Genomic DNA, 26,985 nt, shown 5'->3' on the forward strand with positions numbered 1-26,985 from the left:
ACAGCATCTGGGGGAAATAAGTATTGGATCCCCCTCTTCTTTCCAGTGGACAAAACATTTTGTTATGGTTTGACATCAGGATCCCATGTCTTCACCTAATGACATACAAAAAATTGTTCAACAATTTCCATTGAACAAAGCCTTGTGATACATATGGGCAAAGCAAGAGTTGACATATGTAAATTTGGCATAATTAATGTCATCACAGCAGCAATGCTATGCATGCTTACTTGAAAACTAATCCCCGTTGAAAAAAGTGGGCCATGCTTCTAAATAAAGAAGGCTGGCTTAGACAACACAGCCACAATCCAAAGCACCTTTATCTGGATGTAAGGCTCATTGAAAAAAAAGTATTTATTGGTAATATGCAAGGTATGCACATACTCTTGGAGAGATCCTATGCCTTTTCGGACAGCAGTAGCCCAAGGACTGCTGATGCAGCACCTGCAGGCACATATGTGCCTGCAGAGGCCTTTTCTGGCACCCACAGGCTCTCCTCTCCCACTGAAATTAAGCTGGAAACAAGCATTCTATTGTAGCCAATAGATTAAGCTGCAGCATGTATTTGGTTGTGGTGTGTGTGTGTGGTGGTCCACAACCATTTCTACGATTTGAAAATGTGTCCATGGACCCAAAAAGGTAGGGGACCCCTGCAATAGCCTGTTGTTGTTTTTAAAAAAGAAGCCAATAGTTCTATCAGATCTGCTTAGTTAGGAACCTTGGGTTGTATCCAGCACTGTGCAGGTAGAGTTCTGCTTGCCCATTGGGACGTTCCCTTCCAGTTCTCTCCTCATGCACCCCAAACATCTGCTCCAGAGGGTCCCCCGGGCCTTTGGAGCAGATTTTGAGGGTGTGTGAGGGGCTGCAGGGGAGAGAAGGGAGAAGTACCGGTTCACAAGCGGAAGTCTGCACAAGCAGAACAGCAGCATTGTACACACCAATCTTTTGATCTGATGCAACTTTGCCTCCAAAATGACATCATTCTATTCCAAATGGCTATGCCATACAGACAAATGTATATATATATGTCTGCCATAATTAGTCTTCTGAATGTTCTTGTTTTGCTTGCCCTGGCTTCATGCAGTGAGATCAGCTATTATGCATGTGATTTGCAATATCTGCCGTTTAATGGATCGGTTACTGATCTGAGTCAGGTTGTTCTCTGAAGCAGGCTTGATTTCTTGCCAAACAAATTTCTCTTGGAAGATTTGAATCGCATAGAATAGGAAGAGCAGAAGCAGAAAGTAAAGCACACGGAGCTCATTTACTGTCAGAGAGTGGCAAGGAAATTTTTAGCCAGAAAAAAAGGAAGAAATGGAATAACAGAAAGAGAAAATGCTATCCAAAAGAGAAAAGACATAAACAGGGAATCATATACTCTCTACCACTGCCCAGGAAAAATGTCACGGCCAGCAAAAGGAAGACCAGACAACCCCAAAATAGTAAGTCTAATTTGTATATATAAATGCTAGCAAACATACAATTATTCTTAGGTACTTTATACTGCTCTATTTGATAAGAACCTGTTTACAAGCCAGGACATACAGCCAAGAATTTAATTTCAACATTTTAGGTATATGGATTGCAGTTTCATCTTTTGTTTTGAAACAAAAACCCAGTACAGAACATTTTAGCTGTGAAAGGTTCAGAAGAGGACAACCAGAATGATCAAGTTGCTGGAGCAACTCCTGTTGGAGGAAAAGTTACAATGTTTGGGGCTTTTTAGTTTACATTAGGAAAATTGTGAATAGAAATGATAGAAGTGTTTAAAATTAAGCATATCATAGAGAAAATAGGAGAGCCAGTGTGGTGTAGTGGTTAAGGTGCTGGACTATGACCTGGGAGACCAGGGTTTGAGTCCCCACATAGCCATGAAGCTCACTGGGTGACCTTGGGCCAGTCACTGCCTCTCAGCCTCATGCAAACCCTATTCATATGGTCGCCACTTGAAGGCAGTGCATTTACATTTAGAGAAAGTAGATTGATGGAAGGTTATCTCCATCTGTCACAATATCAGAATCCGGGTCATCCAATGGAACTGAATAGTGGGATATTCCAGACAAATGGCAGTATTATTCACACAGTGCATAACTATTTGCTGTCACAAGATTGTATCAACCTCTTTTAAAGTCTGTTAAAGCATGGAGTATTTATCGGTGTGTATAGTATTGGTGGTATATCTGTTACTTAAACAGTTTAACATTATCATGGTTGACGACTTAAGTTAATTTTTCTTTCTATATAATTATTGTATTATTTTATCTAAATCAAATATGCATTTTTTTAAAAATGAAATAGTTCTTCACTCCTATTTCCTATCACAAGATGTGATGGCCACTAATATAGATGGCTTTAAAGGGGGATTAGATAAATTCATGAAGGATAGGGTCTATCAGTTCCTACTAGTCATGATGAACGTATGCTGACAGGGACAGTATGCCTTTGAATACCAGTCACAAGGGCACCTGCTGGGAATCTTTGTCCCTCCTGAACTGTAGCTGCTGAACTGCAAATCCCATGAGTCCCAGCAGGTATGGGAGTTGTTGTTCGGCAACATCTAGAGGGCCAAAGATTCCCCCACCCCTGCACTACAAAATAGCAGTGGGAGAGGGCTCTTTCCATCATGTCCTGCTTGCAGTCTTCCCAAAGGCATCTGGTTGGCTATAGTGGTAAACATGATGCTGGACTAGATAGGCCTTTCTCTTTATCCAGCAGGGCTCTTCTTATGTTCTTATTTCTATCTTGAGAGCAACTTTTAGTGCTTGTAGTAGTTACTGTGATGATTTCCCACAAATTTAGATCTTTAGAAGGCACAGTGCTGAATAGAGGGGAACTAATACTTCACACGATTTGGAAACCATATTTCTGTTAATGCAACCTAATATAGCATTTGCCTTTTTTGCAGCCACATAGCACTGTTGGCTCATATTCAGCTTGTGATCAACGACAATTCCAAGATCCTTCTCACATGTTGTATTGCTGAGCCAAGTATCCCCCATCTTATAACTGTCCATTTGGTTTCTTTTTCCTAAGTGTAGAACTTTGCATTTACCCCTGTTATATTTCATTCTGGTGTTTTCAGCCCAATGCTCCAGCCTATCAAGGTCACTTTGAATTTTGCTTTTGTCTTCCATGATATTAGCTGTGCCCCCCAGCTCTGTATCAACTGCAAATTTGATAAGCATGTTCTGTACCTCCTCATCGAAGTCGTTAATAAAAATGTTGAACAGCATTCGGCCCACGACCAAGCCGTGTGGTACCCCACTCGTTGCTTCCACCCAGTTTGAGAAGGAACCATTGAGAAGCACCCTTTGAGTATGATTCTGTAGCCAACTGTGGATCCACCTGATAGTTGTTCCATCCAGCCCATATTTAGCTAGCTTGCTAATCAGAATATCATGGGGCACTTTGTCAAAAGCTTTGCTGCAGCCGAGATATATTATGTCCACAGCTGTCGGAAGGCAGAGCTGGGGTCCCAATCCCGGGGAGCTGGATCCCGGAGAGTTGGGAGAAGAGTATTCGGATGAACGGCAGAGGGAAGGGGGAGGAACTTCCCCCCTTTGGAGCGAAGACGAAACAGAGGAACTGCCAGTGATAAGGTCGCTTAGCGACGGGGAGCCTGAGCCCTCCCTGGACATTCTCACGCCTCCCCCTCTTTCAGGCTCAGAGCAAGAGGGGAAAGAGGGAGGGCTGCTCACAGCCGAAAAGCGGGGAGGCAGTTTACCATCAGCCCCTCCCCTATCCCCCATCCTGGAATCGGAAACTTCAGAAGAGGAGGGGGTGATGCTTCCCCCCTCACCGCACACACGCAGACAGCTGAAAAGACAGGAGAGAAGGGGGGGAAGGCAGGCAGTACCTGAGGGGCAGTTAAGGAGGAGCGAAAGATTGCGCGCCCATTTGGCCCCTTCTTAAAGAACAGGCGGGAAGAAGTCCCTTGCTCTGTCAACTTTCTCCCAATGCCGCAGGACCTGTATCCCTGTATTGATTCATGAGAAAACGCAGTCTTTGTTTGGACATTACCCTAATAAAACACGAATTAACTACAGCCGTTGGTCTGGTTCCTGAGTCACATCCTGGGCCTGACAGCTTGACAGAGCCACCTAAATCACCCTCAACGCTCTCTTCACTTGACTGGGACAAGATGTCAAAGGGAGCAGCGGGGGGGACGAACCCCACTTCTGAGACGGAAGAAGTGGAACTCTTGAGGACTAAGGTAGCTGATTTGCAGACGGATGTTCAAGCCCTGCTAGCAGCAGTCAAGGCGCTGAAGACAGATAATCAAACCTTGAAGGCCACGATAGACCAGATGCGAACAGCCCCTCCAGCTGCCGTAGTAAAGGTTCCCATTGGATTGCCCCCAAAATACGCGGAACAAAGTGATCAGTTGGCAACCTTCGTGGCTCAATGTGAGTTATATCTGGATGTCAGGCACACGGAATTTCCAGACGATGGGGCTAAAGTAGCTTTCGTGATTAGCCTCCTGGAGGGAGAAGCTGCAAAATGGGTGACTCCGTATCTCGTGAGAAAGGATACTGTCTTAGGAAGGTACAGAGGATTTATACAGGAGATGACCGAGATGTTTCAAGACCCGCAAAGGGCTGAAACAGTAGCGCGGCAACTAGGCGCTCTGAAGCAAGCTAAAGGGACTGTTTCCGAGTACACTAACGCTTTTAAAATTCTGTCCCAGGAAACTGGTTACAATGACGCCGCCCTGATGTTTATGTACCGGAGTGGATTAAATGCTGAAATCCTGGATGAGTTGGCCAGGACCTCCCCCCCCGCTGACCTACCAGGGCTCATCCGGCTATGCCTACAGATAGATCACCGGATGGAAGGAAGGCGCCTGGAAAGGAAGCAGGAGGTCCCGAGATACTCAGCCTCGGCATCCCGCAACAAGACCCTTCCCACTGCAGGGATGGCAGGTAATGCAACTGAGGGACAGGGAGGGGCTAGGCCAAGACTGTCGGAAGAAGAAAAGGAAAGACGACGCCGGGAACGTTTATGCTTTTATTGTTCAAAGCCGGGCCATGTGGCCAGAGACTGTGGACTGAAAGGGGGGAAAGCCGAGCCGTCGAGAAACTAGAACACCCAGTCCACATGCAGGCCGGTGGACTGGGGGCAGCGTTGTATAAAGGCCCCCCAACGATCCAACCTCCCTCAAAGGGGGTGTTGGTCTTGCCTATTCGGATTACAACTTCCAGAGGAGTGGTGTTTAATTCCACTGCCTTAATTGACAGTGGAGCCTCCACAAATTTTATTGATGCAAAGTTAGTCAAGCGTCATGGAAATTCCCGGTGGAAACTGGACGCTCCCCTAGCTGTGGAGACTATCGATGGGAGACCCCTGAAGTCAGGAGGGGTGACACAAGCCACGGAGGAAGTGAAACTTCAAATCCCTGGGCACGAAGAGTTCATTTCGCTATACGTGTCAGATCTCTCGAACTTTGAGGTGATTCTGGGAATGCCCTGGCTAGCAAAGCATGAACCCAAAATAAGTTGGAAGGAGGCGGTGGTGTGGTTCACCTCACAGTATTGCCAGGAGAACTGTCAACCTGAAGGAATCAAGAACACCTTAGCGGGGGCAGTGCAAGAGATCGAGCAAGTGACCCTGCCGCCAAAGTATGAAGAATTCAAAGATGTGTTTGATGAAAAAGAGGCAGAGACTTTACCCCCCCACCGCCCTTACGACTGTGCGATTGACCTAGTGCCAGGAGCCAGCATCCCATCAGGGAGAATCTACTCTCTCACAGAGAATGAGAGGGAGGCCCTGAAGGAATTCCTGGATAAAAACCTGAGGCGAGGATTCATACGCCCCTCACAATCCCCTGCTGGAGCGCCACTATTGTTTGTGAAAAAGAAGGGGGGGGAACTCAGACCCTGTAACGACTATCGCGCATTGAACCAGATCACCATCCCCAACAGCTACCCACTGCCCCTGATCTCAGAGTTGCTGGACCGACTGCGCTCTGCAAAAATCTTCACGAAGTTGGATTTGAGAGGAGCGTACAATCTGATCAGAATGAAGGAGGGAGATGAATGGAAAACAGGATTCTTGACCGCTTACGGACAGTATGAATACCTGGTCATGCCGTTCTGGCTTTGTGGAAGTCCAGGAATTTTTCAAAAATTCATGAACGACGTGTTTAGAGACTTGTTGGACACGTATGTAATCTGTTACTTAGATGATATCCTGGTGTTCTCAAAGAACCAGGAAGACCACGACCAGCATGTGAAGACGGTGTTGAAGAGACTGAGAGAAAATCACCTGTATGCTAAATTAGAGAAATGTGGATTTGACCTCAAGTCTCTAGACTTCCTTGGATATCGAATCTCAGCGGAAGGCGTGGAGATGGACCCAGGGAAAGTAAGCTGCATATTGGACTGGGGCCAACCTGTCACCAAAAAGGATGTACAACGGTTTTTGGGGTTTGCCAATTATTACAGAAAGTTCATTCCAGGGTTTTCCAAATTAACAGCTCCTCTGACTGACTGTTTAAGGGGGAAGAAGAAGTTTCAATGGACAGAGAACGCCACCGAGGCCTTTGAGGAGCTGAAGAGAAGGTTTGCTACTGAGCCCATTCTGCGCTTTGTTGATCCGAACCGCCCTTTCGTAGTGGAAGCAGATGCTTCAGATTTTGCCATCGGGGGGGGTTCTGCTACAATTAGACCAAGAAGGGAAGGAGCTGCACCCCTGTGCGTACTTCTCTCGGAAGTTAAAGCCTGCAGAGAAGAACTACACAGTTTGGGAGAAGGAGCTGCTGGCCATCAAGGACTCTTTTGAAAACTGGAGACAATACCTAGAGGGGACCTCTCATCGAATTGAAGTGCGCTCCGACCACAAGAATCTTGAAAGCCTCCAAACAGCCAGAAAGCTGAACCAGAGACAGATAAGATGGTCCCAGTTCTTCACTAGGTTTAACTTCCAGATTACTTACCATGCCCAAGCCAAAAACCAGAGAGCGGATGCCTTATCCAGACAGCCACAATACAAAGAAAGTGAATCCGAGGACCAGCCTCAGTACGTAATCCCGCCAGAGAAATTAACGTTGGGAGTATGCCAGCCTTCATGGGAAGAGGAACTCAAAAAGGCACAACAAGAAGAAATATCAGCAGGAGACGGGACAAGGTCAAGACTCAGAAGTAACCTTTCACTGGAGAAATGGACTGTTATGGTTCAAAACCGCCAGATATGTGCCAGAAGGGGAATTAAGGCTCAGAATCCTACGCCAGTGTCATGATTCCATCACAGCGGGACACTTTGGGATTTACAAGACCATTCAGAACGTGGCCAAGGACTTCTGGTGGTCTAAAATGCGTCGGGATATTGAGAGTTATGTAAAGTCCTGCTCTGTCTGTCTGCGGACAAAAACACAAACAGGGACACCAGCAGGACTGTTACAACCGTTGCCTGTCCCACATGAACCCTGGAAGGACCTCTCCATGGATTTTATAACTGATCTACCCAAGTCCCAAGGAATGACAGCCATCTTAGTAGTGGTGGATCTACTTACCAAAATGGCACACTTTCTTCCTTGTGCAGGGGCCTTAGAGGCTAAAGAAACGGCCAAGTTATTCATAAAAGAAGTCTACCGGCTGCATGGATTGCCAAACAGCGTAGTCTCAGACCGAGGAACTCAGTTCACAGCCAAATTTTGGAGAGCAATGTGGAAACAGTTGCAGACGGAATTAAAACTCTCCTCCGCCCATCACCCCCAGACAGATGGGCAGACAGAACGCTTGAACGCCGTTTTGGAAAGATATTTACGAAGTTATGTGTCCTATCAACAGATTGACTGGGTATCATATTTGCATTTTGCAGAGTTCGCCTACAACAATTCTCTGCACTCCAGCACTCAACAAACCCCGTTCTTCGCTAATTATGGATTCCATCCTAAAGTCTTTCCAAGCAGCTCAGAAGGAATGCTGGTACCGGCAGCTGAGAACTTCCTTAAGGAATTGCAAGCGGCGCAACAGACACTGAAACAGCAGTTAAACGAAGCCAAAACGGAGTACAAGCGAGTTGCTGACCTGCACAGGAAGGAGGGCCCCCCCCTTCAACCGGGAGACCAGGTATGGCTGTCCACCCGCTTCCTCCAGATGCCGGGCAAATGTAGAAAATTACAAGACAAGAGGGTGGGTCCTTTCGAAATAGAAACTCAAATCAATCCCGTGGCGTACCGACTGAAGCTGCCTGACACGTTTAAAATACATCCTGTGTTCCATCGATCCCTCTTAACGAAAGCCGCCCCTCCCAGTGAGTTACGGCCGGAGTTTTATTTTTTCAAAAACGTAAGTTTATATGACATGGCATTGTGGAATCTAGGGATGTAGGCATTATAGAGAAGTTTGTAAAACATAGATGTATCCTTAGCTTGTTATAGTCATCTCTGTGTAAATTTTATAATATCCTCCGGTCATCTCTAAGCTGCAATTCTGTATCCACTTACCTTGGAATAAGCCCCATTGAACTCATTGAGACTTGGTTCTGAGTAGATACGTGTTGGGCTGTCCGGTGGTGCCTTCGGTGAATGTTGGTGTTTGCCAGAAGCCTATCAAGCATTCATGCCTAACTGCCCAACATGACACTTGCAATCATGGTGTCATTTTTTCGTTACTTAATTTCAGGAGGTGGGAGAGCCCATTTTATTGGCTTTGCAACCCCAGGAGGCCACTCCACTATGTTTGCAGTGAAAATCGCCCTGTGCGTGCTGCAGTTCTTTGTGTCACTTCCAAGGCGCTGTGTTCAGATGCTTACTCAGTTCATGCAGAGTAAATGTGAAGCCCAATAGGCCTGGCAAGGGCTGCATGTGAAGTGAGGGGGTTCCTTATAAGATCCTCCAGTCTCCTGTGCAGGTTACTAGAGTCTTTTGGTAGGCAAGTATATGTAAAAAATATTTCAAAGTAGAAAGTTCTAATGTTGTTGGTGTAAGTCAGGAATGGGGAATCTCTGGCCTGTGGGCCTAATTTGGCCCACCAGGGCATTTGGCCAAGCCATGCCCACCTGCCCTATGCCTGACATCATATATGATGAAGTGGGGCAGGTAAAATCTGACTCAGCTGAAAGGGGTCTGCAGGCACCTCTGGGCAGCAGCACCTAAGACCAGATAATCAGCTTATCCTCAGATCCTGAGAAGCCCCTTGGAAAGCTCTTTGCAAGGGCTTTGCAATGGTGGGCACGCTTTGCAACACTGTAAGAGCAGGAGAGCCCACCAAATATTCAAGCTGTGCAGCTCCCCTGCATTTCAGTGGTATCTCTGCAGGAGCCATTTGCAAATACTTTGCTAATTTTCACTAAGGCTACACAATCTTACACATGCAGACGAAGAAGTAAGCATAACAGAACTTAGTGGAACTTCATTTGGAATGAATGAGTCTGGGATGGGCTGTATGGCTGCAATTCCTATTCCACCGAAGTCACTGGCAAACTTCTTGGGTTGTGTTGGATGCTTTTTTGTGGTTCTGAAGTGGACTTTAAGGCTGTGCATGCCGGAGACTTGGTTGGCACACAGCTGCGCCCCCTTCCCAGTTTCATAGCAATAAGTCCACTTTCTTATTTTCAATTTGCTGGAGTTTTGAAGTGCGATTGTTTATTCATTGGAAGACAGGAAACAAGTGCTGCTGGAGAAGTTTCAAAATAAACCCTTTGTGCACTTGTTATCACTATTACCTTTTCAGGAATTGCTGAGTCAGTTTTTAGCAGCGTGAATTATGTTCTGTCAGTGTTTAATCAGCTTTTGCAATTCATTCCAACACGTTTTTCTTGTTTTCTGTCTTTCAAGTGATGCAATTTACAGAAGAATGTGACTTTGTCATTCTCCCCTCCCATGTTTTATTTTACTTCTCTTTATGTTATAGGACTGGCATTTACCCACCATTTCCTCTTCTGCCTCAGCACATCACATGGTATGCTGAATGACTACTGCATCTACCCTCTAACATTCCTCCCTGGGGTGTTGGGATATTTTGGGGATTCAATAAAACACTGGCTTCTTTGTGTTTTTTTGACAATATGTGTAATTATGCAGCACATACTGAAAGATCATTGCCTTTGCATTAGACAAGATACTTACCTAAAAGTTCTGGGGAGGTGTAAGAAAAGCTGTTCCTTCTGACCTGGTATGTTTCATGAGCCATGACCTTCACTCTGTATTTCCCTTAATTGGCAGAGCAGAGAGCTTTTTGTACTCACCTATGGTGCTTTGGTAGCCCAGCTCTGTAAGGATTATGAAAAGGATGAAGATGTGAACAAATATTTGGACAGTATGTAAGTAGCAAACATGTATTCAGACACTGTTACATATCCGCTTAGCAGGTAATGATATCCATTTAACTTGGTTTTTCTCACACCTGGATCTGTATGAAAAATTCAAAACCCAGCAGATCGGAGGCACTTCCAGCGAAGCTGTTTAATCACATAGCCAAAAAGAAACAAATCTGTTTCCAAACACGCTTCACTAGACTCCACTTTTCTGAAGTAGCCATTTCCAAACTCCAAAAACTTAAATGAGAATATAATAACCTTTTAAAGCATAAAAAATCATTATATATTACCTCGATCTGGCAACACCTCGGCAGGGCGGCTTTACAAGGGAATCATGGGGAATTTTGGAATTTAATTCACAGTAATCTATTTAATAGACCACCACTTTCAATTCCTCCAATACTTCCAGAAACGTGGATTACCCACTTTCAGACCATCTTTGGGAATCTATCTCCTGTACCATACACTAGTCCTACCTTTCCTACTGATTCCCCATCTTGGGCTCCAGTGACCGGCCTCGAAATAGACAACCTACTAGCATCATTGCGCCTGGGGAAAGCTCCTGGCCAAGATATGATCCCGCCAGATCTTTACCAGGCTTTCCCATTTTGGTGGCGTCCTATTCTTGCAACCCTTTTTACTAAAATAAATGAATCTGGATGTATTCCAACTGGTTGGAAAACAAGTATAGTGGTTCCCATATTCAAAAAAGGTGATCCAGCTATTCCCACAAATTATAGACCCATCAGTCTGCTGGATGTTGCAGCTAAGTTATACGGACGTTACCTTTTAAATAAACTGTCAGACTGGGAAAAGGAACATCCTATTATAGCTGATGTCCAGGCAGGCTTTAGGGAAGGATCTAGTACAATCGACCAAGTGTTTATCCAGCAACATCTTATTAGGAAAGTTAAAAAAGGACCGCTCACATCACTTTATCTAGCTTTCATCGATTTCGCAGCCGCATTTGATTTGATAGACCGTTCCCTACTATGGACGAAATTAGATAAAGCTGGTATCGACAAACGATTGCTGCGGCTCATTCAATCACTCCATCACGACACCTTTATCAGAATCCGCCTTGGTCTAAATGGTTCCCTTTCCCACAAGATTCCCGTTTCGAAAGGAGTCAAGCAGGGATGGATCTTGGCCCCTTTTTTATTTAACTTTTTTATTAATGACATCGTTTCTACAATGGCTTCCCCAGCTTTTTTCCCACCTTCGGATAAGGAGAGGAAAATCCCGGTTCTTTTGTACGCAGATGATTTAGTTCTTCTGTCTCAAAACAGGATAGGCCTTAAGCGTATGCTACTTTCCCTCCTAGAATTTAGTGACGCACATTTGTTACATATTAATTATTCTACGTCCAAAATAATGGTGTGTGGGAAAAATAGTAGATCTAAATATACTTGGCACCTAAATGGTCATCATTTAGAACAGGTAAATACCTTCAAATATTTGGGTATCCACATTAATAACAACTTGACATGGTCCCACCATTTAGCATACATTAAGTTGCTTGCAATTAAGACTCTAGGACAACTGAAAAAAATATTTTATTCCAGAGGTGGCCAATTGGTAAGACCATTCTTCAATCTATATGTGGTAAAATTTCTCCCAATGATCTTATATGGTTCCGAAATTTGGGGGCCCGTCTTACGCCTCGCCCTAGAGAAAATCCAAAATACCATATTTAAACAAATCCTGGGCTTACTGAAAGGCACCCCTGCAACCCATGTTAGAGCTGAACTCAAGTTACCCACTTTAAAGACCAGAATAGATCTGGCGTTCCTACGCTATTGGCGGAAATTATCAACAACTAACTCACGTTCCTTGGTCAGGCTTTGCTGGGAGGAACAGTTGCAAAATGGGGGTTGGGCAACTCCATCCTAGCTACTTACTATGATTTAACAGATAATCTCCTTAATAATCTTAATTCCAGGGCACTCCGTAACCAGATCTTTGATTTCGAGGCTCAACAAGACAGTGCAGTTATTTCTACAGCACGCTTTTCTCCCTGGTTCCCACTCTTTAAAACCAACTATGAGTGGGCTCCTTACCTTGATATTCTAACAAAGGCCTCTCTTCGCAGAGCCTATACGGAATTAAGATTCCAGGTTATGCCCTCTGCGAATTTGCAGGGTAGATACCTTGGAACCCCATATGCCGAACGCCTATGTGTTTCAGGATGTAAGGTACCGGAAGATTTAATGCATTACATGCTAATCTGTCCTTTATTCAGTGCCCCAAGAGGCAAATTCCTAGCCCCGTTGCTTCACAGGAATAAAGACTTAACCGAGTCTCAGAGCGTGGTTCTTCTCTTATCCTCGGATCAACCACACATAATAATTGCTACTGCAAATTTTGCTCTGGCGGCAAAGAAACTTAGAGCCAGTTATGTTAAAAATCTATGATTAATATATGTATTAAAATTTTAATTTGAGTCATTCTTATACTGAGTTTTATGTATCATACTATACACTGTTTATGTATTTTTATGTTTGTGACTCTTCTGTAACAGCCTATGGCTATATACAGTTTCAATAAACTAACTAAACATAAAATTTGGTTGTTATCACACACTTCCTAGGGCAATGATCCAATCACTTTTTTAGTTCCACAAAGTCCAATAAGATAAGTGACAGAAACTTGCTCTGAAAGTGCAGGATAACAACCACTTGCTAGCATTGTCATGTGACCTCTACGCAAACATAGGATGAATGCTCAATAAACCTACAATGTCTTGTAAGTTCCGCACAAGTTTTGTGCAAACATGTCAGCATGAATGTTCAATAAACAGCCAGTTTGGAAGTATTTCAGTGCAAATTTCTTCTACTAAACACATTTTTGTATGCAGTTTTGACTAATGTACACCTTTTTGCAAGCAATTTTCCCTAATACAGTAATACCTCAGTTAAGGAATCCTCCAGGAACAAAGCTCCTATTAACTTTTAAAGTTGAAACTAACGAGGTTTGCTTAACTTTCAAGCCTGTGACTTTGCTTTGCTAGCATGAAACTGACAAGCCTGTGTGTTTGCTTTGCATTAGAAGAGATCTCTTGCTTTCTCCGAGGGCTGGGGAGAGAAGGATCCAATATGATTCAGAGAGGGGGGGGAGGGGAGGGAGGGAGAAGGAGGTGTGTGCTTGTGTGCTGGGTAGGCACCCTATAAATCCACTGTTGAAGCTGCCCCCACCATCTATGAGCAGGTATAGGAACCTTTCCCTGTTCTTCCCATGTTGTTCCTACCTCTGCTACCAAAGTTTCTGTTAAAGAAGTAACGCCCAGGAACGCATCTGCTTTGTTATCTGAGGTATTACTGTATAATGCCTGTTCATATGTTGTTTTTGTATGCTATCATTTTTATGCACCTTTTCCCCATATATATTCATTTTTGTAAACATTGATTGGAGAACTGCATTGCAAAATTCAGATAAGTGTGAATTTTGAAGGATGACCATATTTCAGTTCTCATATTGTTTTGGAAAGTGCAAATTTGATAGCTTTGGCTTTAAAAGCCAACCAAACCGAAATTCTCCCCCACCCCTACATGCATTCTGTCCCTCCTGTAAAAAGTTTTATAGGCCAAGGCTGTCACCTTGAATTGTTTTTAAAAGGATCTTGAATGCTGGTCAGATGTTGGAATGCCATGTTCTGCACCAGCTGAAATTTTTGAACATGCATCAAGGCCAGTCCCACACAGAACACCTCTATACTGTATGGAAAACAGTTTGAAACAGCCTTAATTTGGGGGGCTAAGCAGCAATAATAGCAGTTGCTTTTCAACAATGGCGGTGTACACTTTTTCTAGGAAAGCTGGTCATTCCTTCACGGAAAGAAATAAAATTCCCATGGTACTGAAGAATAGATTTTCACTTGATTCCATCAGTTTTTGTTGTTGTTATGAAAGTTAATAGAATTTGAGCAAGTTTTTTAGTGTGGATGTGAACAATAAAAAGATGTACATATTTGAACATCTGCTACTCAGATACTTTCTGGTGCTGCTAATGCTCTAAATTGGGATTTAGCATACCTGCAAATAAACAAATATTGCATGTCATGATGCATTGCACAATGTTGCTTTGAACCTTAGGAATGTTTGTGTTATAGCAATGCACTGGCTACTATATTCTGTTTTGGCTTCCTGTCATATACTCTCATCCAGTATTACTTAAATGCTTTCCCATTAACTGCAATTGCTTTTCCGGTGAAGCTGGTTGTGAATTGCGACCAAGATTAAGAGGGAAAGAATTTAATAGAACTTTTTCCTGGATTCATTTAAACTTGAAATGGATCTGTAAAGAAAGTTCCATTAAATGCTCTCTCTTCAGTTTTAAATTTTAAAGCCTTTCAGTCAGGCAAAGGCACTATTTTGATTCATTCATTTTCTTTTTATAAAAGTCCCCTATACATTCTTAGGATCTACTTAGTAATCATTTAATATACAAAACCAGCTGTAGCGGTAGGATTGCCAATAATTTTTTCCTCTGCCTTTAAATAATAGAAATTCAGTAGGTGAATCCATCCCCTTCCCATTCATTGCACTCCTATGCTGGGGAAAAGTTCTGCTGTTGAATTTCTGCTAGGCCCTTTTGCTCTAGTTATAGCATCCACTTGCTCTGCAGCAATTAGCAGGCGAAACATTTCTTTCCATGACATGAAAATCTTCAGCTGCTAATTCCTGCCTGTCCTGGGCCTTTGCAGTCTAGATACAAGACTAGCCACAGTGGATGTGTACACATCATACATTTAAAATAGTTTAATAATAATAATAATAATACTTTAATTTATAGGCCGCCTATCTAGCCAATGGCCACTCTAGGCGGCTTACAATAAAACATGATAAAATACAATAAACAAGTTTACAGAGGTAAACTGCAGATCCCAGGATTTGTTTGGCGGTGGGTATGCTTTGAATGTGCTTTCAGTGTATATGCCACACTAGCTCTGAAAGCTGTTGTGTGTCGTGGTGCTTGCAAGTGTGAGAGGCACAACCTTTAAGGACTCCAAATTACTTAACAGGGCAGATCAATACCACTTTTTCTGCTCTGGTCCATGCAGCATTTTGTGCCATGAGCTAAAAAACAGAGAAGGTAAAGTAAGGGTGGGTACAACTGAAAATATGCATTGCTATGGTTGACTCTCGTTCTCTCTTTCTCCAGGGGGTACAACATTGGGATCAGATTGTGTGAAGACTTTTTGGCTCGCTCTGCTGTGAAGAAGTGCCGGAGTTATTCTGAAACTGCACGTGTAATTGCACAGGTACTCACAGGCACTGCCTTGATTAGGCAAGACCATGTCCAGGTGTCCTGCTCTTAGCATAATTATTACTTTGGCTCCATTTCAGGCAAAAATTCAGTTTCCCGGCATGTGCTTGACTGGCACATGACTATTTTCACAAGTAAATGCAGACATCATGTGCTCGTATGTTGGAAGATTTCTGTCTCAACGCTTTTAAAGAAAGACATGTACACATAGAGACAGTGCAGCAAATCTATCCACCCATATTAATAATACAGGAGACTTTCCCCGGGGCTGGTGCACTAGTATTATAGTACCAATTTATAAAAAGGGGAATCCAGCAGACCCCAGAAACTATAGACCTATTAGTCTCCTCGATGTCACAGCAAAATTATATGGGCGTTTCCTCCTAAATAAACTGTCAGAGTGGGATACTAAGTTTTCGATCATCCACCAAGAACAGGCGGGATTCCGAAAAGACAGGAGCACGATAGACCAAGTCTATATACTACAGCACTTAATATCTAAAGCCCAAAAAGGAAAATTCTCATCCCTTTACATAGCGTTTATAGACTTCGCTGCGGCATTTGACTCGGTGGACAGGGAGATTCTGTGGCACAAACTTGAGAAATCTAATATAGACAAAAGATTGGCTTGGCTAATTAGGTCCCTCCATCATTCTAATTGTTTAAGAGTACGCCTGGGTAGAAATGGAGCGCTATCACGTGAAATTCCATCCCTGAGAGGGGTGAAGCAGGGATGCATCTTGGCACCTTTTCTTTTTAATTTCTTTATTAATGACATAATCCCTACCCTATCCTCACTTAAGTTCTTCCCCCCATCAATTGGTAATAAAAAATGGCCCTTTTTTCTTTAAATAAGATTGGTTTAAATAGAATGTTAGCTCGCCTAGACGAGTACTGTCGGATCAACAATCTTCTGATAAACCATCCAAAATCTAAAATCATGATCTGTGGAAAGAACAGAAAGATCAAAAGTACTTGGACCTTAAATGGTATCCCTCTAGAGCAGGTCCAGTCATTCAAATATCTTGGCATAATTCTGAACAATAACCTTTCCTGGAAACCCCAGGCAGAGGATATCAAATTAGCAAATGCCAGAATAACAGGACTATTAAAAAGGTTTTTTTATACTCGTGGCGGCCAGTTAATTCCCCCGATGATAAAAATCTTTAGTGCTAAAGCTCTACCCAAATTATTATATGGGGCAGAAATTTGGGGCTATGCCCTTAAGTCAACCCTAGAACCCCTTCAAAATTTATTTCTAAAACAAATTTTGGGCCTTCCCCGAGGAACGCCTTCTGCCCATGTAAGGGCTGAAACGGGGCTTTACCCATTGTCAGCAAAAATGGATTGGGCGGCATTGAGGTTTTGCAGAAAAATTATACATCTTGATGAATCTTCAATCGTTAGATCATGCTGGCAAGAACAAATACAATCCGGAGGATGGGCCCAAATTACTCTAACATTAATCAATTCTTATAACCTCTCCCCCAGTAATCTCCAAACACTTCCCCCAAAGGATCTGAGCAATTGGATCTTTAATTTTCACGAGGTACAAGATAGGCTTCACATAGTAACATCTCCTTTTTCGAGATGGTTCCCTTCCTTTAAACCAAATCATGTAATCGCTTCCTATTTTACCATTCTTACTAACCCGAAGATACGGAAAGTTTACACTGAAATTAGATTTCAAACTATGAAAACAGCCCTCTTGGAGGGCAGATACAATGGGGTGCCGAGAAGTGAACGTTATTGTATTTGTGGAAACAAGGAGATTGAGGATCTTGGTCATTATATTCTAAAATGTCCTTTATATAATGCTCCCAGACAAAAATTCCTATCCCCCTTTATTAATCCTCGAGCTGACCTTTCTCCTGATACCATAATAGCTGACTTGTTGGCAGATAATTATAGTACAGTTACCATGGCGGTAGCCAACTTTGCTCTTGCGGCTAAACATATTAGAGCCCTCCATGGTAAGACCGATCAGCAATGAACTTCACTCTGTTCTATAGTTTAGGCTTGTCAATATAATTGCATATTATATTATATTGTCCATTTTTATTATTGTATTCTATTTTCTGGAAATTTGTTGTGCTATGGCCTATGGCTAAATGCAAAAATAAAATTGTGAATTGAGCATGGGAAGTGGGCGGGGGGGAGAGGAAAGGATCTATGAAAGAGTTGTAACTGAAATGAACACATGAGAACATCTATTTGTGAAAATAATCATGTAGCAGTGAGTACAGGATGGGCAACTGGGAGGAGAGGGGATTCAAGTGTAAGCATCCTGACATGTGTTTAGTACAGTTGCCAACTTTTATTTATTTTTTTAAAAAATTAAATTTATATCCCGCCGTTCCTCCCAGAAGGAGACCAGGATGGCAACGTTTGCCTTCAAAACTTTTGATGGGGGGGGATGCTCAGAGGCAGAGCATGAGACAACCCAGAGGTGAAGCCCATTAATTCCAAACATACTTGGCATCCTGAAGTTTTAGTGCATTTGAGAGTGCCCTACCTAGTTCAAATATGTGCATCAAACAAAAATGCTACTGCTATCTTCCATTATTTTTTTTAAAAAAATCTGGTACTTTGCCCAGATATATAGCTTTCATGGACATGGACACCACACATAATTCTGCCTGCTGGCACTAGTCTAAAAACCATGTGGATTGTTTTTTTTGTTGGTTGTCAACGCTAGAGATTTGGAACATGGAACAGTGGCAGGGTTCCTTTGCTTTAACTATTGCATGAAAGGATGCCTTTCAAAATAGAAGAGAATAGAAAACACTTTGGTTTTGCATTAAAGGACCAATCGCTTCCTAGTGTGCAAGCCAAATAAGAGCCAAACAAAGTATTATGGATGCATGGCTTCTGTGTGACAATATGGACTGTAACATTTTCTCTCAAGTGCAGCACGGATGGGTGAGAGAGGCTGCTCTTCCCATTCCTTTTTCCTTTCCCCAGTTGTTTTTATCCCCAGCTGTGTTTCTCATTGTAGGTCCCCAAGACTGGAAATAATCCCCACTAGGGGTATTACTGCTGCTTACATCAGTATGAGTAGAAGGCAAATACAAGCACCTCCCACCTACCCATGCTCGGCAGCTGGCAGATGAGCTGCTGTGCCAGATAACTGGCCTCTAGTACTTGGCACCAACCAAGTGGGATGGAAATCTCAGCCAGGGCCCATAAAAGTGAATGTCATGCAGTAATGTTGCAGGTAGGGGGCAACACTCAATTCTGTGTCTTCCATCCTTTCGGTGGTGGCTGGTGACCATTGAGTCTGCTAGGGCGGAAGGCAGGAAGACCAATAGCAGATGAAGCCAGAGCCAATCACAGGCAGAGCAACTCCCTGACTGGCTGTAAATAAGAAAGCAGACAGTGGGAAGCAGTGCCCCATTTGCCCTAATGCACTGGCCTTCAATGCATCCTTTGATTGGACACATCTCTAAAATATGTAAGTGAAATCTGAGCAGCCAGATGTGTTTTGTTGATGGAAGGCTTGAAAAGTATAATCATCACCATGATAATAAGTAATGATGATGGTGTCTTTCTCTCCCTACACCTTTGCATCTTTTACAATCCTTTACAAACTGGTGAGGTTGTGAATCTTGAAAGAGAGGCCAACTGCTCTCTGCATGGCAGCTGTTTTATTTCAATTCAGAGTTTTAAGAAACAAAACATAACTGAGTACAAAAGAGAAAACATGGCCCATATGAAATGAATAACATCTTAGCTAGCCCTATTAAAACCAGATGATAATAAGAATCTCACAGTGGAGCCATAAAAAAATGTGTTAGGGATCCAAGCAGGCTCCAGTTCAAGAATTTGCATCGAGTGTGAGTGTTTGCCATATGAAAGAGAAAAGTAGTTGTTTCCTACAATATTTGGAGGATATTGTTATATGAACATGTGTAACAGCTGCTTACAATGGCACATCTGATCTTAATTGGTATAGACTGCAGTCCTACATGCCCTTACCTGGGAGCAGGGATGGAGGAGGAATTCAGTTCAGTTTACTTTCAAAGCAAAATCTATCAAATTTGCACTTTAGCTTGTGTAATTTAGGCCAGTTAGATAAAGGAAAGATAGTCATTGAAAGACCTTCCCCCATAACTGGAGCTCTGTATTCATTCAGAATGTTTACTGTAAGAAGGCAATCTAGGCCTACAATTGGTGTAATCTTTTCCATGTTATTACAGTTATCAAATTGAGGTGAGCATCACAAGCTTACACAAGTACAAACATATTTGCACAGAAATTCCTTTACCAGCTATTCACAACGGCTGAGGCTCGCCTAAGTCACTCTGATATCCAATTAGCACATATTAAATACATAAAGGAAATTCAGCAACAAAGTAAAAATATTGTGAATCATAAATCCCAGAGAATGAAAAAACAGAGTCTGAGGGACAGGTGTGTGCTGGTGATGTTAGTTGATGATGACCAGGACAGTTACCACGGCCCCAACTGCAGCACACCTTGAAAGGGGGAAAGGTCTGGACATGGGACTCTGGGATAAATGAATGCAATTATGTACACACTGAAGAGTATAAGAGAAGATGAAGAGTTCTTAGACGAAATGCTGGAAGAAGAACAGCAAAGAGAAGTACAGAAGTGGAAGAACAACGGCATGTTGAAGTAGAAGAGGAGATTGTTGTGGAGAGCAACCACAATGTGGAGGAAACTCCATGGAGAAGGGTGACAGGATCGGAAGAGCTAGAAGACACCTTCACCAGTGGAACTATGGAATGGCTTCCAGGCATTTGAGGATGAGACTGGAGGACAATCTGTAGAGGAAGAATCACAGGAGACCCTGCGTGACAGCGAGTGAGAGGCTGAAGTTCAGTCAAGCAGAGGCAATGAAACCATGCCCCACAAGAAGAAAAACAGAAGAGTAGTAGCAGTGGGAAACTCCTATGTGGGATTGAAACCCAAGTATACCGAGAAGACCCATGGACTCGCCAGGTATGCTGTCTCCCAGGAGGACAGATTAGAGATGTGACTGAAGGGTTGCCATCACTCATAAAGCCCACTGACAATTATGCCTTTCTTCTCATCCATGTGGGAACGAATAATACTGCCCAGCAGAGCTACAAAGAAATCACATCAGACTTTGAGGCTCTGTCAAGGAAACTCAAGGACTTTGGGACCCAGATAGTTTTCTAATCGATCCTTCCAGTACTTAGAGGAGTAGAAAGGGAAAGAAAAATACTCCAGGTGAATGACTGGCTATGAAGGTGGTGCCAGCATGAGAGATTCTGATTCTGGGACCACTGGCTATACTTCCTAGAAGATGGACTACAGGCAAGTGATGGGTTGCACCTTACAAGGACTGGGAAGAATGTGTTTGGCCACAGCACATGAGAGCTTTAAAATGAATCCTAAGAGTAAAGTAGACGTAATGACGGATGAAGGCTTATGCACAGTAACAGGAACTAAGAGAACAACTCTAATCGGGCCCAATAATAGTCTTCAGAAAAATGTAGGAAGGAAGCCAGACTGTAAATCACATGGTCCTCGATGTCTAATACCCAGAGTATGGGAAACAAACAGGACAAACCTAAACTCTTAATAATGTGATTATAACTGAAATTTTGGTGGGATGATTCCCATGACTGGAATACAGAAATTGAAGGATATAACTTGTTCAAAAAAAACCAGAAGGAATAGAAAGGGAGGCAGAGATGCCTATATGTTAAAAATATATATCCCTGCAGAGAAATATAGGAGGATGAGCTTGGTAGCTCCACCAAAACTATCTGGATTAAAATAAATGGGGCAAGGAATAAAAGGAACATGGTGGTTAGAGTCTACTACTGATCACCCAATCAAGGAGAAGACAAGGATAAAATCTTTGAAAAACAAATTGCCAATTTGTCGAGGAGATATGATGTACTAGTAACAGGGGACTTCAGTTACCATGATATCTGTTGGGAGACAAATTCTGCCAAACACAGGCGCTCCAAGAAATTCCTGACATGTTGGAGATAACTTTCTCCTACGGAAAGTGGAGGAAGGAATTAAAGGGTCAGCTATCCTTGACTTGATTCTAACTAATAGAGATGACTTAGTGGATGAAGGGGCAGTTACGGGAACTCTCGGGGAAAGTGATCACACCATACTTGAATTCTTGATTTTAACAGAAGCAAAAGCTGAGAGTAGCCATACATGCACCCTGGACTTCAGGAAAGCTGATTTTAATAAACTCAAAACAATTGTAAGTATGGTTCCATGGCAAATGACCTTAATGAGAAAAGGAGTCCAAGATGGGTGGGAGTTTCTAAAAAAGGAAATTCTAAAAGTGCAATGGCAAGCAATTCCAGCAAGGATAAAAGGGGAGAAACAGCAGAAGAAGCCAATGTGGCTTCACAAAAAGCTTAGAGAGTACCTGAAAACAAAAAAGGACACATACAGGAAGTGGAAAGAAGGCCAGGCCATAAAAGAAGAGTACAGGCAGGTATCACAGAATTGCAGGGATGCTTCAGGAAGGCTAAAGCTGAGAATGAGCTGAGGTTAGCAAGGAATGCTAAAAGCAACAAAGAAGCTTTCTTCAGGTACGTCCATAGTAAAAGCCAGAGAAAAGAAATGGTAGTACAGCTACTCAATGAGGATGGCAAAATGATAACAGATGACAAAGAAAAGGCAGAAATGTTCAATTCCTACTTTGGCTTAGTCTTCTCCCAAAAGAGGGTCTATGATTGGGTAACCTCCCTGGTAGACAGTGGGAATGCTGTGGACAAGATATATCTCAACTTCAGCAAGGCTTTTGACTAAGTGCCCCATGATATTCTGATTAGCAAGCTAGCTAAATGGGGCCTGGATGGAACAACTTTCAGGTGGATCCACAACTGGCTACAGAATCATACTCAAAGTGTGCTTATCAGTGATTCCTCTTCAAATTGGGAGGAGATAACAAGCAGAGTACCACAGGGTTCGATCCTGGGCCCAGTGCTCTTCAACATTTTTATCTATGACTTGGATGAGGAGATACAGGGAAACAAAGCCCAGGAAGAGAGATTGAAAGAACAGGGCATACTTAGCCTTGAGAAGGGAAGACTGAGTGGAGTTATGATAGCACTTTTCAAGTACTTGAAAGGTTGTCACACAGAGGAGGGCCAGGATTGCTTCTCAATCATCCCAGAGTGCAGGACACAGAATAATGGGATCAAGTTACAGGAAGTCAGATTTCATCTGAATATCAGGAAAATTTCCTACTGTTAGAGCAGTATGACAATGGAACCAATTGCCTAGGGAGGTGGTGGGCTCTCCAACACTGGAGGCATTCAAGAGGCAGCTGGACAGACACCTGTTGGATATGCTTTAAGTCTGATTCCTGCATTGAGCAGATGGTTGAACTTGATGGCGTTGTAGGCCGCATCCAACTCTACTAGTCTATGATTCTATACCTACTCTCCAGAGTTAAAATGAGAGTCCTTCCTTCTCCCAGTGAATACTAGGTATAGTAGTTCAGTCTGGGGGCTTTCTAAAACCTCTCAACAAAATACAAGTCCCAGGAACCTTTGGGGGAAGCCATTTCAATATGTTTATTTAACAAAATTATAAACCACTTTCCAAGCGAGAATTCTTCAAAGGCAGCATCCAAAATTAATCAATCATCAAACAATACAAAATATATTAAACTTTAAAACGGCCAACATTCATAATAATTTTAAAAGACTGCCCAAAGCCACAAGCAGCCTAGTGTAAAACTAAACACACTGAAAACAAATCATTATACCATTTTTACATCCCATTTAACACCAGTTAGATGCTATAAACTGATATAAGTTTTCAGCAGATGGAAAGAGACAGTGTAATCAAGTGAATGCAAACAGGGGAATCAGCAGTAGTAAATACATATCCATAAAATGCATGAGTTCAATTTTTGCATATGTAAATTCAAAAAACCATTCACATTTGCATGAAACATTTGTTTATGATCTCATTAAACATGAACTGGAATACAGGTTTAAACTTAAAACCGCTAAGTAGATTTTAAACCTAGGTTATTGCTGGCAACGAACAGACGATTAGCTGGGTTTGTCCTAAGCCACAAATGGAACACCTGTGGCCTTCCAGATGATGTTGCACTACAGCTCCCATCAGCCCCTGCCAGCATGGTCAGTGATCAGGGATGATGGGAAGTGAAGTCCAGCAGCATCTGGAGGGCCACAGGTTCCTCATCCTTATTGTACGCTAACAATCCTGCCTTGAGGACACATTTGGTAACTAGTAACATCTGAAAACTTGGAGAAAATGTTGAAGTGATGCATGCTTTCCTCTCTCTTTCCAGGTTGCTTTTAAGATGTATCTGGGTGTCATCCCTACTGTGACTTGCAGTAACACCATGGAAAATGAGTTCTCCCTAATTTTGGCTAAGAATCCCTTAGTCGACTTTGTGGAGGAGCTGCCAGCAGGGCGATCTTCACTTTGCTATTGCAATCTTTTGTGTGGTGCCATTAGAGGAGCGCTGGAGATGGTAAGGACCTGGCCTCTGCCTTTCCCTCCTCTGTGCACAACAAGCTCACACATACACAATCTATGATATGGGGATGGCATTGGCTAGCCCTTGCACGAAGGGCAAAACCACGTTGCAATTAACTTCTTGCCCTTTGGTGGAGTGGTGAGAAATGAAGCTGGGCAGTTGCCAGGATCTGCACAAATGTTAAAGAAGAAGTTGAACTGCACCCACTTTTGCAATCAAAAAGCTTCCAGGCAAAGTGCTTGGAAGCTATACTGTGCTGCTTTTTAAAATGGTTATTCATTTGTATACACCATAATGGACTTGTATATGGCTGTACTGATGCATGCAGTCCTTTTTTTTTAATGAGCTATATGTGTACAGGAATCTCCAAAGAATTAACAAAAAATGTCAATGTGCAGATGTTCATTATGTATATCAGGCCCATCTATCTTTCTAGGCTCTTGGACAAATTTGGAGTTTTGAGTGAATGATGTGTGTGCCACCACATTGGGTCATTTATTTCTCCCTCCTCTGGAGCTGCCCCCCTCAGAGAGGAAGTCAGATCCAGTAGAATTAATCTGAACCTTGAAAAGCCCTGGGCTCCTACCAGGAGGAAGGGCAGGATATAAATCTAATAAATAAATAAATAAATAAATAAAGGGTGGAATCCAATGTAGCGCTAAAGCAATAGTTCCATCAGCACAAGGATTTTCAGCAGAATATTCTCCTCCCTATGTGCCCCCTAAATCTGTTCTAGGGTCCCTCTGGAGCAAGTATTGGGAGGGCACACTTGGGGGGAGGAAAGAGGGGAAGTTCCGTTGTGCAAACAGAGCTCCTTGTGCTGCTGGGATGTGTTAGCAGAATATCACTCATAGATATGAAAGAGGAAGTGGGAAAGAGTCTCTCTCTTCGAATTTGCTCCTTCACCTCTATGTATTTTCCGAGAAAAAGGTAACCACCCTCACCACCACATGTCCACGTGGGGGCTAAGAGGTTGAGTAGGTTTTGGGGGAAGACCTCCAGGTCACCACTGCACCCACAGGCACCACATTGGCAACCCATGAGGTGTACAAATGAGTGCTAGGTGAAAGATTGGTATTATGCCTGCTGGCCTGCCCCTGGCTACCATGTTTCAAGGTGTCATTTGCACAGTAGTAACAACACATACGCTTAAATGCATGAAGCAAAGACCTTTTTATTTTCCTATTCAATCTTCCTGTAGTTTTAAAATAAATTTTAGCTCTTGAGTTTTATTTTTCACTCTTTGTTTTTGACATTAATTTGGAGTTTGCTTTAATGCTGCATCATACCGTATTTTATTACTTTTCATAATCTATTGTTCTTTAACTTGTTTATTTTTATTCTGTAAGCCACCCTGTTATGAGGCAACCTATAAATATCGAAATGAATGAATGTCTGTGTAACTGAATCAGAATTATTTATATGTTTAAAACTGTTTTGAAGTTGGGTTCAGGTAAGAAAGTATGAATATAATGTTAGGTGCACATGAGGTATGACTGACCGGTGGGAGGAGATGTGTGAGTGAGAATTCTGAGGGGAGTTTTGAAGAGAAACCATTGGGGTTTGACAGTTAGAGGTAGATAGGATTAGGGATCGAGAAGAGAACATCTAGTCAGAAGGGCTGGGATTTTGGGGGAGAATTCATTGGGATTAAAGGGGTAGGATAGGGACAATAACCACTTACTCATTTACTTTCACATTTAACATCTTGTATACAATAAAGTGTATTTGTTTGATTCAAAATCCCACGAGTCAGCTTGGTCAAGCATGCTACCAAACAAAGGTCCTATTCTATACCCAAAGGTATAGCAATTTTACAGACAGATTAAAGCAGTGGCCACCTTTTGGTGGTGGGGCTGAAGCTTGTGGTTCAGAGAGCATATCTGACTCAGACTGAGACGGACTTCCTGATCCAGGCATTTGGGGGTCAGGAGGTGGTAATCCCAGAGACACAGAAATGTCACAGTCTGCATTGAGCTTAATGGGTTTTTCTTGTAGAAAGCAGAGCACTTCTAAAAAAATAAACTGAAATGAAGAAAAATGAAAAGTTTTCTTTCATTTAATTGACTAAACTTACTTATTTTCAGGTACATCTGGCTGCTGAAGTTACTTTCATTCAAGACACTTTGAAGGGGGATGATGTGACAGAAATTGGAATTACATTCCTAAAGAAGGTTGAAACCAAGAAACACAAAAGAAATAAGTGAAATCAATATCTGAAGTAGCTACGTGTGGAGAGCTAATATTTTGATTCTCTGTACCTACCTAGAAAGAGAATCTTCCTGATCCAGAAAGGGCATTCCATGCAGAACCAGGGTGTGGATGGAGTCCTTTCTGGAACAGGACCTCTGCATGCCCAAACACACACTAACTCAGTTCAGATGCCATTTTCCTAATCCTCCAAACCAGTACCTGCTATGGTTAGAAGGTCTCAGAAGATCTCCGCAAAAATCCACAGTACACGAGAGATGGCTCTTCCTGCTTAGTTCCTGGCTCAGCCTCTCCTACAATGAACATGCCTCCTTAAACATGCCTGCATTTCACTGGATGCCAGGACTGGAACCCATCCTTTCTGAACAGAGTAGAGCTGCAAAGACCTTCTCTCTGTGAACAAGGCAGTGCCTGATGTAGGTGCTCTTTTCTAGCTGACCAGGGGGGGCACTGATGAGGGGCATGTTAGTACCATTTTGTGGTCATGTATCTTGTTCTGCTCTTTTGGATGGCATAGCCATTTTGTGTTATGCCACACCCTTGTAACAGCCATTTTGTGACTGGCACCCATAGTTCTTTCTCAAAATTCCAAATGTGCCCTCTGGCCTGAATAGGTTGGCAAGCCCTTCTCCAAACCATGGTTTAAAAGATCAGAAATGTGCCATGAACTTCTAGGCTTTCACATCCCCTCTCCCTCCTCCCCCCCCTTCGCATGTGCAGTTCCCTTCTCCCTTTCCTGGTTTATGTGACCACTGGGCAAACTA

At 42.9% G+C, this 26,985-nt stretch overlaps 1 protein-coding gene across 1 annotated transcript; it reads left to right on the forward strand.

Annotated features, from left to right (window-relative positions):
• The first annotated feature begins 1,400 nt into the window (after positions 1-1,400).
• TRAPPC3L (trafficking protein particle complex subunit 3L) lies at positions 1,401-26,217 on the forward strand. Its single transcript, XM_061626295.1, has 5 exons — positions 1,401-1,442; positions 10,166-10,263; positions 15,421-15,520; positions 23,819-24,004; positions 26,098-26,217. The coding sequence occupies exons 1-5, from the start codon at positions 1,401-1,403 to the stop codon at positions 26,215-26,217; spliced, it is 546 nt and encodes a 181-aa protein (XP_061482279.1).
• The last annotated feature ends 768 nt before the right edge of the window (positions 26,218-26,985 follow it).

This window comes from Rhineura floridana, chromosome 4 (genome assembly GCF_030035675.1).
Source record: "Rhineura floridana isolate rRhiFlo1 chromosome 4, rRhiFlo1.hap2, whole genome shotgun sequence".
NCBI lineage: Eukaryota > Metazoa > Chordata > Lepidosauria > Squamata > Rhineuridae > Rhineura > Rhineura floridana.

Coding starts and splice junctions, on each gene's coding strand:
- TRAPPC3L (XM_061626295.1), top strand. CDS start 1,401: ATGTCACGGCCAGCAAAAGGAAGACCAGACAACCCCAAAATA. Junction 1,443..10,165: donor GACCAGACAACCCCAAAATA/GTAAGTCTAATT, acceptor CTTAATTGGCAG/AGCAGAGAGCTTTTTGTACT. Junction 24,005..26,097: donor TTAGAGGAGCGCTGGAGATG/GTAAGGACCTGG, acceptor ACTTATTTTCAG/GTACATCTGGCTGCTGAAGT.